The sequence below is a fragment of the Haliaeetus albicilla genome, chromosome 13 (assembly GCF_947461875.1).
Source record: "Haliaeetus albicilla chromosome 13, bHalAlb1.1, whole genome shotgun sequence".
Lineage (NCBI taxonomy): Eukaryota > Metazoa > Chordata > Aves > Accipitriformes > Accipitridae > Haliaeetus > Haliaeetus albicilla.
In genome coordinates, this window is record NC_091495.1 from 37,540,410 (window position 1) to 37,556,892 (window position 16,483).

Consider the following 16,483-nt stretch of genomic DNA (forward strand, 5'->3'; position numbering starts at 1 on the left):
AGCCCTGGACTCCTCCACGTGAGACACAGCCCCTGTCCTGCGGCTCGTCCCTTCCCCGTGACCTCCTCTGCCCTTTCGCCGTCATTCAGCCCCTTCCAAAGGCAGGGTCTGCTCTCGTTGCCCTTCCACGGCCGCAGCCCTGGCTCCTCACCAGCCCTGCTCCATCCCCAGCATCTCTCCTTCCCATGCCACAAGTGGCTGCACCCACCCAGGAGAAAGCCATCCTCTGCCAGGCTCCTCTTGGCCTGCCAGCAAATCACGGCTATTTTGATCGAGTCCCTGCGTGGGCTTTTCAAGAATTTTAGCTCCCAAAGAAACTCATTTCGGAGAGATGCCGGTAGCGCTTCTGGGATTAGCAGCAACGTTTGCCGCGGCTTCCCTCCATCCCTCTGCGCGGTGGGGCAGGCAGCAGCTGTGGGGCAGGGGGATCAGCCGTCCCGCAGCCCCACTGCCCTGCCGAGCCGCATGCCAGCACCGGCACAGCCGCTCCAGCACCGCACCGGTACAGCCGCCCTGAGCCTCCCTGCAGGTGAGGGAGGAGGAAGCAAGAGACACTCACGGGGAAGATGCCAGGCCCATCCTTTTCCATCTGCTTGGAGATCTCCTTTTCAAAGCCTAAAGACAAGGAAATACAACCTTTTAGCTACCTGGAAGCAAGAGCCTGGCAGCAAATGTGGATTTGCCGGGATGCAGAGGTGTACCCCCGAGTCTCTGCATCCCCTGAGATTCCCCTCCCAAAGGGCTTCTTTGTCCCCGGCTCCTGCCCTTGCAGGGAGGACGCATCCTGCACCCCTGCCAGCTTCTCCTCCTGCACTCCTTGGAGTGGAAACCAACACTTCCCTCTGGTGGCAGTTCAGCCCCGTGTCCCCGCAGCTGCCACCCACACCAGCCATTCCCTGGGACCACGGAGGGCCGAGGAGGAGGAATGCAGACACACGGGACATTCTGCACTTTGGTGGCCAGTGCGGGCAGGATGCATCCCTGGGATGAAGCCCAGCTGCTCGGACCACTCCGAATAGCACAAACCTCAGCCCACGCCAACTGGGCTTGACACCCTCCAAAGGAGCTGCCACATGGCCCCTGCTATTAACAGCAGCGGAGAGAAGATAAAAGCCATCTCCTCCCATCTGCAAGGCGTGGGACACCCTGCCGTCTCACATAGCGTGGGAGATAATTTATGAACCTCACTCAGACAACTGCAGACATGACTGGCTATTCATGTGTTAACTGCGCAGAGAAAAGCGTATTGCGAGAGCCCAGCTAGGAAAGGAAGGAGGCAAGGTAATGCTGGTGACTGCAGATTTCCGACTATTTCCCCCCATTTATCCCTGTGCCCTGGTCAGTGGCTGCATGCCACAGCTCACCGCACCATCCCTGCAGCCAGCACCGAGCCTGTGCACCCCTGCCTGGCCCTCTGAGACGAGCAGCAATAAATAAAACCTCCCAGCCTCTCTGTTGACTGTCAGATTTTTCCTCCCTTGAGAGACAAAGGACTGTTTTCCTCTCCCGAGAGCCTGCAGCTCTGCACAGCGTTCAGGGGAAATGATTAATGGGTACCCGCACGGGGGAGAGCTGCAAACCTTCCGTGTGGTGATCTCTCCTGCTTGCACCTATAACATTGCTATCGATTAAATGTCGTGCTGCCTGGCTTTTAATTATTTTTTAATGGATTGGTCAGAGAGGCTAATTACATATGAGACTGACAGCAAAATGCCACCAGGAGCATTAGCGGAGGTCTTCTGCAGCGACACGGAGACCTCCATCAACCACAGCCCTTGTGCTGGGACACCGAGTCCCAGCAGCTCTGCTCCTGGCACAGGGTTTAAGCAGGCACCCCGCAACCCGGGAGGCAGGCCACGCATTGGGAGCATCCCGGCTGAACGGCGTGCGATTGCTCGGCTCAGCCCTCGCCTCGGCTCGCCGGTGAACACCAGTTTCAGGAGGGCACTGGGATTGGGGCAGCGTGTGCCGCAGGGAGGGAGCCTCGCCGGCCTGAGTCACGTCCTGCCACAGCGCCGTGGGGACCGTGGGGAGGGGGGTCTGTGCTGAGAGAGTCTAAAGACAGCCTGTACCGTGATTTTTCCGTAATGGAAATAGTGCAGATAAGCAATTGGAGGTTTCACTATAACTTGCGGCAGCCTTTAGCCCTGTCGGTGTAAATAAACTGTGACGAAGCTGCGTTGCCTCAACAGCACCAATTCATCGCCAGAGGCTGTAGAGATTGTCTGGGTGCACACACAACGCGTCCCCAGAGCCAGAGGCAGCGGGGATGCTCCTCACCTGCCTCCGTGCCGTGCTTCGCTGCCGGCACGGGAACGTTCGAGCACTCAAAGTACTCCAGGTCATCTTCTGGCTCGCCCTTCTTCTCCAGCCCGGCTGGTTTCTGTGCGGAGGTGGTGGAGGCCAACTTCTCCTCATCGGTGGCGTGTCCATCCCGATTTGCAATATCTGGGATTTCTGAGATCAACGCTCCTTCATCCTGCAGGATCAAGGCATGCGGTTAAGCAGGACCAAGTTAATCCGTGGGGATAAGGCAACCAGGTTGCTGGACAGTCCATGGGAAGCACGGGAGGCTTAGCAGCCACCGACAAGTTGCTCCCTGCCAGCTCCTCAGTAAGTTTTGGCAGAAGGAAACACATGGTGCCAGGGACAGAAGTGATAAACACGCAAAATCTATTAACCCGACCACAGAGCTCGGTGCTTTGCTCTGGCCCATGCTGGGGACAGGGCTAAGATACCGCACGCACATGGTCCCTAACGAAGCACGTGGAAAACCGAGAGTGTTTCCTGGCCAGGAAACCCCCAGGGACAAGTTCCCCCTCTGGGGTGAGCACCGAGCACAGCCCTCCTCCCTCCCTTCCCACCAGAAACTGCCCACGGGGAAGATGCTCTCCCCACGGCTGGAAGCTGCTGCTTTCAGGGAACTGGCCCTTTTGGTCAGGCGTTGCTGCGGGCACACGCCAGCCCGAAGCTGAGCCAGCCCAGCCCTCCCCACGCTGCCACCCGAGCATCCCTGTGCCCAGCCAAGCAGCTCCCAGGGTCGGATCTCACATACCTGAGAGCAAACGTCCAGGACCAGGGACTGCGTCTCGTATTGCTTCACCTTGCAGCCGCTCCTGCAGGGGAGAGAGAAGCAGCCGGCTGAGGTGTGGGCTCGCGTGGGTTGCGTGGGGAGGAGGTGGGGGCACGTGCGAGACAGCCCAAGCAAGGGGAGACAGCCCCAGCGCTAGCATTGCACCCCGCTGCGTGCCAGCAACCCCACTCACCAGTGAAATATCGAGGCAGAGCAAGTTCTGGAACGAACAGAAGGAACAAGCAAACAAAACACACGACTACGAAGCAATTGGGTTTGTCTTTGAGGCATTTATTCCTGTTGAAGTTAAGGATGGGAGAAAAGACCTCAAGGTGTTGACGGTGATAGAGGCAATTGCCAAGGAGCTGGCAAAGAAAGATTTCCCTTGCTGCACCCTCGTCCTATGCGTCCAGTGCGACGGCATCCCGAGGTCTGAGTGCACGTCGATTTTCTGCAGGAACGAACCATTTCCAGGCCGTCTCACGCCCTGTCCCTGCAGCTGGAGGTTTGTCTGGGATGTCCCCGCAGCATCCACGTGTCTCCCACGTCAGACCTGCACAGCCGGGGCAGAGACCTGCTGGTTACAGAACTCTGCTTTGCTTGCGGGAGAGCACCAGCGCGATCCGCTGTGCCTCAAATGCTCCCTCCGCCAGATGCAAATGCTGTCCCAAGGAGAAGGGCCTTGCGGATGGGAGAAGGTTTAGCTCAGGTTGATCTTTCAGGTGGTCCCGTGGCTGGATACCCTCCAGTGAGGAAGCTCTCCCTGGAACTTTGTCCCGCGTTCCTCAAAGCGTGCCATCCCGGAGTCCATCTGCGCAGGACTGCGGGCACAGCCACGTCCTGACACACCGGGCTTCCACATCTTGAGTCGGCTCGAGGTGGCGGAGGGACAGTCCCAGCAGGAATGGCCGTGCGTGGCACAGGGTCCGTGCCACCGAAGCCCGTGGGGGCTGAGGGAGTCAGCGATGAGATGACATTCCTCACGGCTCTCACCCCGGCACGCAAAGGAGAGCACGAGCTCTCCTCCCGCATCTCTCAACACCCTCTCGCTCCACGTTTAACAATCTCCGACAGCTCGCTGCCACGTCCGAACCCGCCAGAAGACACATATTCGCTAAGTCGGAGACAGCTCGTGTGACAGCCCGCTGCGGATACCTGGGGAGGGATCCTTGCCTCCAGACTCAGCACTCCCCACAGCGGGGACATGGGCAGAGGCTCAAGCAGGATTGCAGCGAGCTGTTCCTGGGTTTAAAGAATCACCCCCACCCACTTCACTCTCCAGCCTCCCCGTCCCATCACACGCGTGCGCCAGCAGAGCACACCCAGCAACGTGGCACGGCACACGGAAATTTCATTTGCACGCTAACATGCACACCTGGGTCAGACTGAAAAATCGCTCTTGACTGTTTTTCTCCATCGTGCCCTAATGCGAACAGCTAAACCGCAGCTCGCCATGTCCTTACCCACCTCTGCTCTGCACCATCTCCTGGGGCCGGTGTTATCACACCATCTGGTAGCTGGTTTGATCTCCCCCTCCCAGCCCCAAGATAACAGCTCGGTAATTCAAGGGAATGGGGAAAAAGGGAGAAGACAGCCAAGGCCAATGGCCCCAGCTCTGCCCCACAGCCCCCGAGGCCAGAACACGCACAGCCGCCCGTGCAGGAGTTACCAGTGTTCACAGCTGGATAAACCCAAATGCGGGCGGCGCTGCCTGCGTGCCCCCCTAATGCATGGGCAAACCTGCCAGGCTGCAGGTCCCACATTAAGAGACAGACATCCACTGTTGAACACCGTGCTGTAAAAAGGCAGATCGGTTCTCGGCCGAGACACAGATGTCAGTGCTTGAGCCCAGCTCTAATTCTGTTCGTGCATATGGCAGGCGGCACTAAGCGGACAAGAAGGGCATTGGGACGGACGACACAAGATCAGGAACTAAGCCCATGCTCCTTCCTCTGACTCTCCTTGCATGAGAGCAGAGCCCAGACAAGCCCAGAGGGTCTGGGGGGGGCTGACAATCTGTAAGAGACGCCGAGCATTGCCAGGAGACTAAATGGGGGTAACCCCGGTCCCTCCTGCTCGCCCTCCCCGTGGGATGGAAGCGCAGGGCAGCAGCAAGCCCTGGGGGGGGGCACAGCACAGGGCACTCGATATTTCACTGGTGTCCCACCGCGGGTTTGCTCTTGCCGGGGGTACAGCACAGCCCCAATGCAGCAGCGCGGGTCGCAGGGCAGCGAACAAAGGCTGCTTTACTCGAGCCGTGCTTTCTAACCTGTCCAGGATCTCACAGAGCAGCTCTACCATCCCGGATTTGGGCACAGGAGGGATGCTTTGGGGGAGAGCTACCAAAGATCTCAAGAAAGCCCTGTCGGGAGCCGGCTGTGAGGGCAAAGCTCCCCTGGGACTATCTGACACATCCCAGCACCGGAGGAGACAGCCCCCTGACTCCCTCACCTCCCAGCTGATGCCTTCCACCCTACCCCTCTACAGCAGCTGCTTGCCTGGTGATTTTGCGTGGCAGGGGGGTAAAAGACCCTCATCTTCAGGACTAAAATCTACCCGTTTGCAGGGACCTGGATTGCACAGAAACCTGCCCCCCCTCCGTTAGCCGATGCACCGGTTTCGAGTACTTGTACATCATCCAAAGGCGTTGCGAGTCGGCATGCTGCAAGAGCAAGCACAGGCGCAAGCCTCGGGTGCAGTTCTCCTCTCCTCCCTCGCCCCCAGGCACTCGCCAGGCTAAGCTGCCCCAGGGATCCGGCCTGAGAGGTGCGGGACACAAATCAGACAGCAGAGAGCACGAGTCGAAGGGCAAGAAGGAGCCTGCATGCCATGGAGACGAGTGGGGCCAGCACGCACCCAGAGAGAGAGGACAAAAACCAGCAAAGGAAAAGAAGAAAGAAATACAGAAGAGAGTACTTACAACAGAAAACAGAGAAATTTCACTTGTTCAGTGGTCCTGATGCACCAAAGCATGGACAGGGAGAGAGACAGACAGATGGAGAGAAGAAGAGCATGTGAAAAGACCTGGATATTAACTCTCATCTGGAGAAGCACAGTGAGTTGCCCAGCTCTGTCTTTTTGGAACGAACGCACAGATAAAGGATGCTCTGATTCTGCATTTGCTATTTGCGGCGGCAGGGTGAGATTCAACCACAAATCCCACTGCCGGGGAGGCGAGCGCCCCGAGCAGCCCGTGCTGCTCGGAGGGAGCCTGAAAATTCCCAGCCGCTTCCCCTCTTCACCAGCTCCTGCTCACCCACAGTCATACACGGGAATGCCAACTCTTAAGAAATCCCTATCAACTCTCTGCAAAGTATTTCTAAGAGAAAAACACCCAACGTACTCTTATTTTTGCCTGCTAAGTTTTATCTGCTCTCTCTGTAAAAACCCACTCTCTAGTTTTCCCACTGGAGACTCCGTCAGCAGAATGATGGCTTGTTTTGGTTTTACTGCCAAATCAGCCACAAACTCTGTGCTCCTAAAATTTCCCTTTTTAAGCTTATTGCTCGCTGTTGCTTTCAACTGGTTCCAATTACACGTGTTAAGCGCGATCACAAATTATAGTGGAAGGACCCAAAATTGGCTGGGCAATTATTCCCTTGTGCAATATCCCCTCTGCTTCCCTTGCCCGCTCAGAGACCCTGTGGAGGGAGGGCAGGCAAAGCCGAGCCCAGCTCAGCAGCTGCTGTCTTAAATGTCAGGCTGAGACTTCAGCACTGCCCAGACACAGGTTGGAGGACACTTGTGATACAACAGGTGAAATACCAAGAAAATAGCAAGGTTTAGCGATTAAACCTGTACCCAGAGGAGGAGGGTAATGCTGTCTGCATTCCCAGGAGATACCGTGAAATGTCACCATCTATATGGGGGTTTTAAATAGCACGGTTCAGGAACTAAAAATGCACTTAAATAGTTCAGCAAGGGACAACAAGCTCCCTACTGCCTGTGCAGATGTGGTAAAAGCAACAAACAATCTGCCTGTTCAATCTCTATTCTCTTCCCCTGTTATAACAAGAGAAATTCAGTGGCAGTTCACAAAATGTCCCAGCAGCATCTGATCAACCAGACCTGCATCCACAAGCTCCAGGAGACCTACAAACCCTCCTGTGTGCTTGGCAAACCCTCTACAGGCTCAAGCCTCCATTACAGCTTTGCTCTGACTCCTCGACCCTACAGTGCCTGCACCCCGACCCCACGAGCCGGAGCCCCAAGGGGTTTTCCAAAGAGGTGATCCTGCCAAGCGGGTCCTGATCCAGCCCTCCCCTCTCTGTCTGGGACCCGGGACACTGGCACCGCTCCGGGACACCCATCCTTCTCCTCCCATCCACTCCTGAGGGACCAGGGCACCGGCAGAGAGAGGGGAGCTGCCCCTCTGCCAGGACAAGGGGCCAGATAAAACCGGGGGGGCAGCAGAACCCGAGGTACACGTCGGTATTTTGGCCTCGCTCCGAAGGCACGGGAGCAGGAGCACCATCACCACCATCACCACCACTGCCGCTCTGCCCGCTCACGGGGGAACGGAGGGGGCTGCCAGCCCCCCGCCAGCCGCCCGCTCCGCACGCACCAGCACTCACGTTATCAGGCGCGACTTGGGCTTCTTCGGGGAGTCTCTGCCTTTCACGAGATCGTCCTGCGCCTCCAGCGTCTGAGACTCGAGGATTTCGTTGAGGCTGTTATCGGCAGTGGGGCAGGAGTTGGCAGCGGTGCTGGCGAGGGTCTTGGTGGGCTTAAACGGATCCATGGAGTCAAAGTTATCCGGGTCAAACTGGTAAGAGCCCTTGGGGAGAGTCGGCGAGTTTTGCAGCGCTGAGCTGCCACTGAAGGGGTTGAGACCCGGGTTGTCCCAGAGCACGGGACCCAGCCGGGGGGAGCCTCGGGGAGGCGACGGCTCCGTGGGACCCCTCTCCGCATCCTCAGCTGATTTCTTGGGGGATTCTCGGTGTCTCTTCGGTGTCAGCTTGCTGGCCGGGATCCTGCTGCCCTTCCTGGGCGCAGCTCTCCTGGCCTCCGGGCTCTCTCCCCGCTCCGTAAAATCGACCTCGGGTTTAAGGACCTGCCCTTTGGGCTCCGGGGCCAGGTCCCCTCCCAGCTCACCAGGGCTGCTGCTGGGATGGGAGAGGCTGTGCGGGGCTGCCGGGGGAGAGCTCTGCAGCCGGCAGCCCCCTGCCACAAAGGGGTTTACACTCTCGTCGTACTGCTGGGGGTCGAACTGGTAGGATGCTTGGGGCACTGGGGTCTCCTCTGTGGTTTCTTCTGTTTTCCTCCCCAGCAAAGGTGTTTTCCCTTTCTCAAGCTGGCCCCGGCTGGGCGAGCACTCCCGGGCCAGGGCATCAGCCTTTGGCTCCACCAGCCCCGTGCCGGCATCCGCCGCGTCCTCTCCGGACATGACCCGCTCCTGGGCAGCTCTGCCCGCATGGAGCACCGGCACTGGCGCTGCGGCAGGTACGGCAGCGCAGCCAGTGTCAGCCCTGCTTCCCAGCGCAGCTGGACACTGGGTTTCAGCCGGCGGCTGTGTCAGGGATGAGTCTTCGGGGTCGGTTTCCCCTTTAGTACCCAAGCTGGCTTTAGGGGCTCCGATCTCCGGTTGAGCCTCATCTTTGGGGTGCGTCCCAGGTGAGATGTCCCGGCAGGCTTCCCCTACCAGCAGGTTGGCATGGCCACTTGGCTCTGAAAAGATAAAAGGAACCGGTTAAACCCCCACCTGCCCAACACCCCTTTCCAGAGCGATTCCTCTCCCCTCCTCGCAACTGCTCCAGGGTCAAGTTTTACAGGGGATCCACTGACCCAAAGCTCAGCTTCCCCACCTGCCAGAACGACTGCATAACCCTGGCTTCAAGCACTTTCTGTAAAATTTGAAGCCCATGAACACAGTGGAGAAAATTTACATAAATTGCACGCCAAGGGCGAGCCCTGCCAGTTTATTATTAGTGCAACTGGCTACAAACCAGCTGACTGATGTCAGTCTCATAGTAAAGAATGACAAAGCTAGACAAGGGTCCTGTGAGAAACTGAAGGAGGAGGATCAAACACAATTGTAAATCTGTGTAAGAGACTACAAGGTCTCTGGCAAAAGCTTTACTGCCTTTTATAGCATTACTTATTCGACATATTTTCTTTCTTTTCCTTTCCCAGGTGTGCACAAGTTGCATTGTTCTCTGTTTTGTTGCTTGGTTGTTTGGGGTTTTTTAATATGTCATGTAATGGAGTACGTGAATATTCTTATTTAATGTGAGTGCAGAACTCTTTATTTAATACGATTCATTAATATATCCCACAAGGTAGAGCATCCCTAATTATGTGCTGTGTTGCCAACTGCAATCTTAGGTTTGCAGCTTGCAGTTATATAAATGAATTGTAGTTGTGAGCGCAGGGAGGCATTGTCTGCGCACCAGCAGACCTACCAACATCTCCATTTATGCCTCTCCACTCCCCACCACTTGCTCCCACCCAGGGTGGTGGCAGCACCAGGGGGGCTTTGCAAATCCCAGCGAGGCTCCCGAGGGCCTGACGCTGGCCAGGACCGACTGCGGGGCAGCTGCTCCCAGGGCAGAAACACTCGCAACTGAGTGGGAATGACAGCGACAGGGAGTCACTGCTCACCTGGGCGGAGAGTTAAGAATTACCGGAAGGAATTCGGGGAAAAGCGACATGAGAAAACACCATGAAACGTGAATGAGCAGGCCTTGGGGTGAATGGGAACGAGATGCTGTGCTTAATGAATGAGCACGTAACAGGCTGCAGAGGGGATTCGGGGGTCAGCCGCCCGCAGGTGGTTGGCGCCAGGGCTGCGGAGCTGGATGCGCACCAGGCAGAGGGAAGCTGCCGGACGCAAACTGCTCCCCAGGACTCAGCCGCTGCACCCCGAGGTGCAGGAGTGGGTTTGGCAGCACTGCTGCTCCCCCCGGACACCGCAGCCCTCGCTCTCCCGCAGACCCTCAGCAGTCCCGACAGGCGCCCAACACGGGGCTGCCGTGCGGTACGGACAGTCCTTGCCCACACCAGAGCACTGTTCGGCCACTACCAGAGACATGCAGCCATCGGGAGGGTCCCCTGTAAACCAGAAACTCCAGATACAGCAGCTGCACGCAGTCGGTGCTCACCAACTGTCGCTGCAACGCATCAGCACGAGAAGCCAAAGTGCCAGGAAAGCAAAACCCCTGTGTGCATTTATTGATGGGGTGGGAGGGGAGGAGGGCACAGCAGAGCAGTGAGAGCCCCAAAGAGCGGCGAGCCCGCAGGGAAGGGCCTGCCAGCAGTGGGGTGCAGGTGCTTGTAGCTGCTCTGCTCAGTGCCCCTGCCTGCCTGCAGTTTCCATCCTGCCTGCCGAAACTCGGCCACATGCTGCCTGCACCTCTGCCTGCAGAAATCCTGCCTGTGCATTTACGCCAGGCTCACCACGCTGCTGTCAGGGTTTCTTAATCACAAATCCTGATCCATGACTTAATCGCTATTACTCCAATCCGTTCCCCTAAATCTTTTTACTTTTTAATCTTTTCTTTGCTGTCAAGGGATGGGGAAGCTCCTTATTTACTGAGGCATCCTGAAAACTACACCCACCAAGCACCTAGAGCCAGGACCTCGGCACAGGCACGCAAAGGCACAAGAGGAAAACACCCAGTGTCACCTCCACCCAGCTCATCTGCACCTCTTCTCCCACATCTCAGCCAGGGACGATTGCACAGACTCCCAGGATAAGGCAGAACAGGATGCTGGGGTGCTCAGCACCCATCAGGGAGCGCGCAGGACCCGAAGCTCTCGCTGGCATTTCTGGGGAGATGCAGCCCAGCTGGGTCCTCCAAGGGCAGAACAAAACCAGTGCTCGCCCGAGGACCAAACTGGTTTGAAAACCTGGCTGGGAACGGTGGCATGGATGATGCAAAGCTTGTGCCGGGGAAACCTGCCTCTCCCCCTTCGCTGCTGCAACCCTGCCCTGGCACACGGGTGACAACCGTGGAGGGGGGTCACATCAAGCGTGCCCTCGTTTCGCAGGGAGGTTTGGCTGAGCAATGCCAATGACAAACTCCCGCCGCCCCAAGCGCGTCTCCCTGGAAAGGCTGTTCCTATCGCGGGGCATCTGCAACCAGCTCACGTTTGCTGGTGACCGAGCAAGTCACAGGCTGGCAGAAGAAGAAGAGTGAATCAGGCAAAAATCTGGTCCCCGGGCTAATCCAGGACACTGAGCCAACAACCCTGAGTCAGCTGATGGCTCGTGGTTTGCATAATTGATCTCTAGGATGCTAAAAGCCATGGAAATGAATCATGAGGGGCTGTGTGCTCCCTGAGACTGCAAAAAAACTCCCTCCAACTGCAAAAAAGTTCACTCCAAATAGATGTCGCCTTGCTGCCCCAGAAAACGCATCAGTAAACACAAATCCAGTGGATATGTACTTGGAGTGCAGCCAGAAAACACTCTGAGGCAGCGCCTGCCAGGCCTTTCCATCATTAGGAACCAGGAAAACCTCCTTAACAGACCCCAAAGAAAACGTTATTACATTTGCTGTGTTGCTCAGATGTTTTAAACCTCACTGAGACAGCCCTGAATAGAAGAACAGACTTCAAAGTCAGGGCAAAAGGCACCTTTTAAATGCATTTTACATTCCCACCGGAAGGTTTTGCAGCCGCCGTTCTCACAGACATAAGCCCATCCTGGTTTCTAACCCAAGCAGTGAGTAATTACTTCTTGAATAACAAGCAGTCAGCATGCAAACCACCTCTCCTTGCTGCGGATGTCTGCAGGGCGGGGAGAGAAGAAGGGATGGTACATGTGACCATCACTCAGAACAACCATTTCTTCATAAAAATTAGAAGAACCACCTGCCCAGGCCTTCCAATTTTGTGGTTCACTTGTTTTCTGCACCCAAGACAGCTCAGCTGCTCCACAGCCCCTGCCTGCAGCACAGCTGCCCACTCAGCCAGTCCAAGAGTGGAGGAACAGGAATATACTGGGAGACAGGAGGTGCAGGTGAGAGACAGCTCAGGAGCTCGCCTGCGATCTTGGCAATCTTCTGAAGTAGGACCGTCCCTCCCGCAAGCTCGGTGGGTTTTTTCTCCTTCTCCAGAGAGGCCCTGGGTACGAGACAGGTATTAATCACTTGTGCGAGTTAACAGCCACGCTCAGCGCTGTGTCTGAGCAGCAGCCCAAGGGAACCGAGAGGAAGGAATGAGAGCTGAAGGGGCAGCAAGGAGCCTGCCCACCTCCACCGCAAGAACCCCATCTCTGCCCTCCCCGAACGCTCATGGAATGCCCCAGAGTTCCGATTTTCAACTCTGCTTGGGCTGAGCTATTCAGGTCCCTGGAGGACCACAGCCTTAGGGGCTGAAGCCACCGTGGGACGGGCTCACATTGGCACCGAGATCCATACAGAGGACAAAGGCAGGCAAGGCTACAAGGTCAGTTCTCCAGAGAGCGCTGCCAGGATGAAAAGTGCGATGGTTTGTGGGGCAGAGCCCTCACCACAGGGACCTGCCGGGACCACGGGTGCTCCCGGGGCATCATCCGGAGCTTCAGCTGCCTCTCGCAGGGATGGAGAGCCGGCCCCTGCCCCTCCTGCCTGCTGATGAGAGCAGGACAAAAACCCCTCCTGTAAAGCAGTCCCAAAGGTGATGGCATCCCAGGCAAACCCACCCCACACGGGTTCTCCTGCCCAGCAAGGGCTGGGGGGGCACAGCCTGGCCCCAAGCCCCCTTGGCCCCAGCCAGGCAGCTGCAGTTCCTCCCGCTGTGCATTTCCTCTGCCTCCAACGCAGCGTCCCATCAGCTGCCAAACGCGTTCCCGCGGGAACAATTCCACAGGATGCAGAAACCAGTGACCCGAAGGGCCTCAGGGCGCTTGGGAAGAGCCGAGGTCTGCACTCCGGCCCCCGCAGCTGCCCAGCTCTGCCGGGTACGAGCATCGCGATAACCTCGGTGCAGCACTGCCTATTGCCAAGGGAGCCCTTCCCAACCCCGGCGAGCTGCATGCAGCTCTCCCTGTTCCTCCACAGCCTCTGCATGCATTTACATCCCGAAGCGAGCCCAGCTCCCCGCCACCCCCGTGCAGTCACGTTGGAGAGCCGCCACGCCGGCTCAGCACGCACTCCCTCTGCTCACGTCTCCTGCCAGGGAAACCAGCCTGCAGAAACAGCCAGTGCCTCCCCAGCCCAGCTGCCTCGCCAGCCGCCTCGCTGCCCTAACCCTCCTTTTGGGCCAAAACTGTGCTGAACGCCCCAGGAGAAGGGGGTCTGGCAGCCAGGCTGCTGGGCACGCTGGCCCACCACACGCAGGTTTCCCCCTCGGACCAGCTCTTCTCACGGGCAGCCCAGCAGATGCTTTACAGCATCACCGAAAAGGTGACCCCGAGCTCTCCCGTTTTCCCTCTGGCGCTGTACCCTGCAGGTGGGGACATTTTCGTCCCACCATGAAAACGGACACTGCCAACAGCAAGGCATGCTCAGTGACTCCAGGATCCATCCCAAACACAGATCCAATAAAAGGCACTCTGCATCCCTGAAAACAGGAGTTGTATCAGCTGTGCACAGAGTGCAAACCTGCTTCTGGTCCGGCCAGTGTACACAGAGGGGATATTACAAAGTGAACATGAAGATTTTATACTCTCTAAAGGAAAACATACAGACAGGACAGCCTGGCACCGCAGTAATAGGCACTTTGTGCATGTGCATTATAATCGTTACGCTTGTCTTCCTTAGGCTGAAATTAAACACAAACATCGACTAACTAAACAGCTTTCCTACATGCCATCCCTCGCTCCCTTAAATGAATCAGAAAAACTTGGCAGCAGCAGCGCTGCAATGCAAAGGCTCCGCGCCCTTTTCATCCCACACACAGCAACCAAGTGAAGCAGCAATGATCCTCTGCACGGCCCTGAATGCCAAACGCAGGCAAGAACAACCCCTCCACTATCTGCAGCCTTTGATTCAGCTCATGCTTTGTGCACAGCATGAGTCACGCATTTCTCCCTTTCCCAGCTCACTCGAACACGCAGGCTGAGCACAGGATATCTGGCCGGTACTTTCAGCTTAGGCTTACGTAGCTAACGACTTTTTTCCTCTTTTGGCTTTCCGCTTTTGTTTAACAGACGTTGATCTATTTTTAAATCTATTCTGTTAAGAATTAGCATACCGGCAAACGATGCTGCCGCTAATGCACCGGAAAACACGTGCCCTGCATCAGGGTAACAGAAGTAAAAGCTGATGAGCCTGCTCCCATCACTGATGGTTCCATGTTTGTTGCTTCTGCTCATTTCCTTGCACACACTATCTTCTTCTGGCAGATGACTTAAGATATTCTTTAGCAAGAATGGGTCAGAATTACAGCCTCCACTGTCCGAGACAGCAAGAGGAAAACTGAGTGATCCTGAATGGGCATAAAGCCTAACTGCAACCCCCTTCCCGCAGCGATGGGACCGGCTGAATTTTTGTCCCCGAGAACAGGGTTTAACGCATCCAGGCCACCTCTCAGCTGCGCGCAGAGCAGCCAGCCCCCAGAGTCACAGCTTCTGCCTCACAAGTTTCCTAACCCTATTTATTCCCAAGTAAGGATGAGACTGCAACTGTAAGACAAGACGAGTGTCTGTTCCTCCCAGTCCCCCCGAGCCTGGGAGATGCTGTGCCCACCCGTGTGCCTGCCCGTAGGTCTGGGCTCGTGCAGGTCCCCCCGCTCCGTGCTGGCCCAGGTGTACACAGGCACTGGCAGCAGCTATTCCCCAACGACTGCAGGGCAGCAGCTCTCCCATACACGCAACAGCTCGGCTGTTTCAGTACTGACAAGCAGCCATTACACTGGATTGCCTCCCGATCACGGCATTTATTACCGCTGCTGCTCCTGAGCTGCAGCCAGACGAAAGGGTACATGCTGCTGCAGAACAGAATTGCAAAGACGAGGGCTTAACGTATAGATTACCTAAGGTACGGTGATTTAACACCCCAGGATGCCTTCTGCACACCACAAACTCGCAACCGCACCCGGGTATCCCTTCCCTCCACCATTTCAGAGACGCTGAAGAGATGCAGCCGGAGCCCTGGACAGGGAAGGGATGGAGCTGGGTGCTGTCACACAGCGGGTTTGGCCCTGCTGTCTCCAACATCCTGCTCTCCACCAGCCAGCACAGAAAAACAGCTTTTGCCAGAGATCATCCCCTCAGCCCCACAACACTGCGACCTTTGTGCGCAGGGTGCCGGGAGCAGCCGGCTCCCTCGCTGCTGTGCCGGGCTGGCCTCGAGGAACTGCTCATCCCAGGATGCAGGGGCACGGGAACACTTTGGGATGGTGACACCCTGGAGTCTGAGGCAACGCGCTTCCCTGAGCAGAAGTTTTGGCAGAAATGATCCTCATACCTGCTAGGAAAGCCTTTATCTCCCCTCTCCCCCTCCACAGACATTATTCTCCCAAAGTAAAGATGTCTCTATCATCCCTTCTTAAAAGGGAAGGATTATTCCAAGAGCTGCAATTATCGGAGGCATGAACCAAGTGCTCTCTCCATCAAGGCAAACAAACCTGTGTCTTCCACGGGGAGGGATGGGCACCCAGATCCATCCCAACAGTGAAACAACACCACAGGAGATGGAGAGCCACAGCACCCTGTTACTGCCAAGGTCACGCAGTACTTGGGCTCCTGCACAGGGAGGACCCAGGGTCTGGTTCAAGCTACCACATTCCGAAACCAGGCGAGCCGTAAGCCACCAGCCCGCTGTTCCGAGCGTTCAAGAAATACACAATACTGCAAGTCGCATACCGGGGGCCCTGCAGCAGCGAGAGGCAGTCGGGCAAGAGAGGGCAGAGGATGCTCAGGATGGCCTCTCTGGGACCTTGCACCCCCCCATGCACTGCCCCATGCCCTGTAGAGGCTGCCCTCCCGCAGACACCCCCGGGGGCTCCCAGATGTCCTGACATTGCCCAGTCACCCCGCTCTGCTGAGAGAGCAGATGAAAGGGGAGGTCTCCTCCCTGCCCTGCCCTGATAACCTCCAGCGGTTGCTGCAGAGGTGCCGGAGCTTCAAAGCCTCCTCCTGGCAGCACGAAAACAGACATAAACATGAAGCTCAGCCACAGGCACCAACCGCAATTCCCCCTGGAGAGAAGGGTATGACAACGGGGGGGATCTGGTCCCCAAAAGGCCAAGGGTTAATGGGGAGCTGTACTTAGAGGAGCAGCGGCCAGCGTGAGACACAAGGACAAACCAGCAACAACACGGGACCCCACTGGCAAAGGAAACCCCTTGCGTTTTCAGCAGATCCCTCGCGATTTCTCCAGAAATGGGGTTTAGCAGCGTCGAGCTCTTACATCTTTAACAGCAGCTACACAGCAAAGACACCTGGCCGCTAACTCCAGAGAAGAGAGACCCGTGCAATGAAACCTCCATCACCGACCGGCCAGGGGGAGGACACAAACCCAGCACCACGTCAGCTCCTGTGCA

At 56.8% G+C, this 16,483-nt stretch overlaps 1 protein-coding gene across 4 annotated transcripts in view; it reads right to left on the reverse strand.

The window, feature by feature from the left end:
- TACC1 (transforming acidic coiled-coil containing protein 1) overlaps nucleotides 1-16,483 on the reverse strand; it is a 34,913-nt gene that overhangs the window by 9,286 nt on the left and 9,144 nt on the right. For 3 of the 4 annotated variants that reach the window (XM_069800901.1, XM_069800898.1, XM_069800900.1), the window contains exons 3-7: nucleotides 7,648-8,740; nucleotides 5,994-6,029; nucleotides 3,056-3,116; nucleotides 2,281-2,479; nucleotides 560-615 (exon numbers count right to left, since the gene is read on the reverse strand). In XM_069800901.1, coding sequence (XP_069657002.1) covers nucleotides 560-615; nucleotides 2,281-2,479; nucleotides 3,056-3,116; nucleotides 5,994-6,029; nucleotides 7,648-8,740 — 1,445 coding nt within the window. The remainder of the gene's footprint in view (nucleotides 1-559; nucleotides 616-2,280; nucleotides 2,480-3,055; nucleotides 3,117-5,993; nucleotides 6,030-7,647; nucleotides 8,741-16,483) is intronic. The other variant, XM_069800899.1, reaches the window with a different exon arrangement.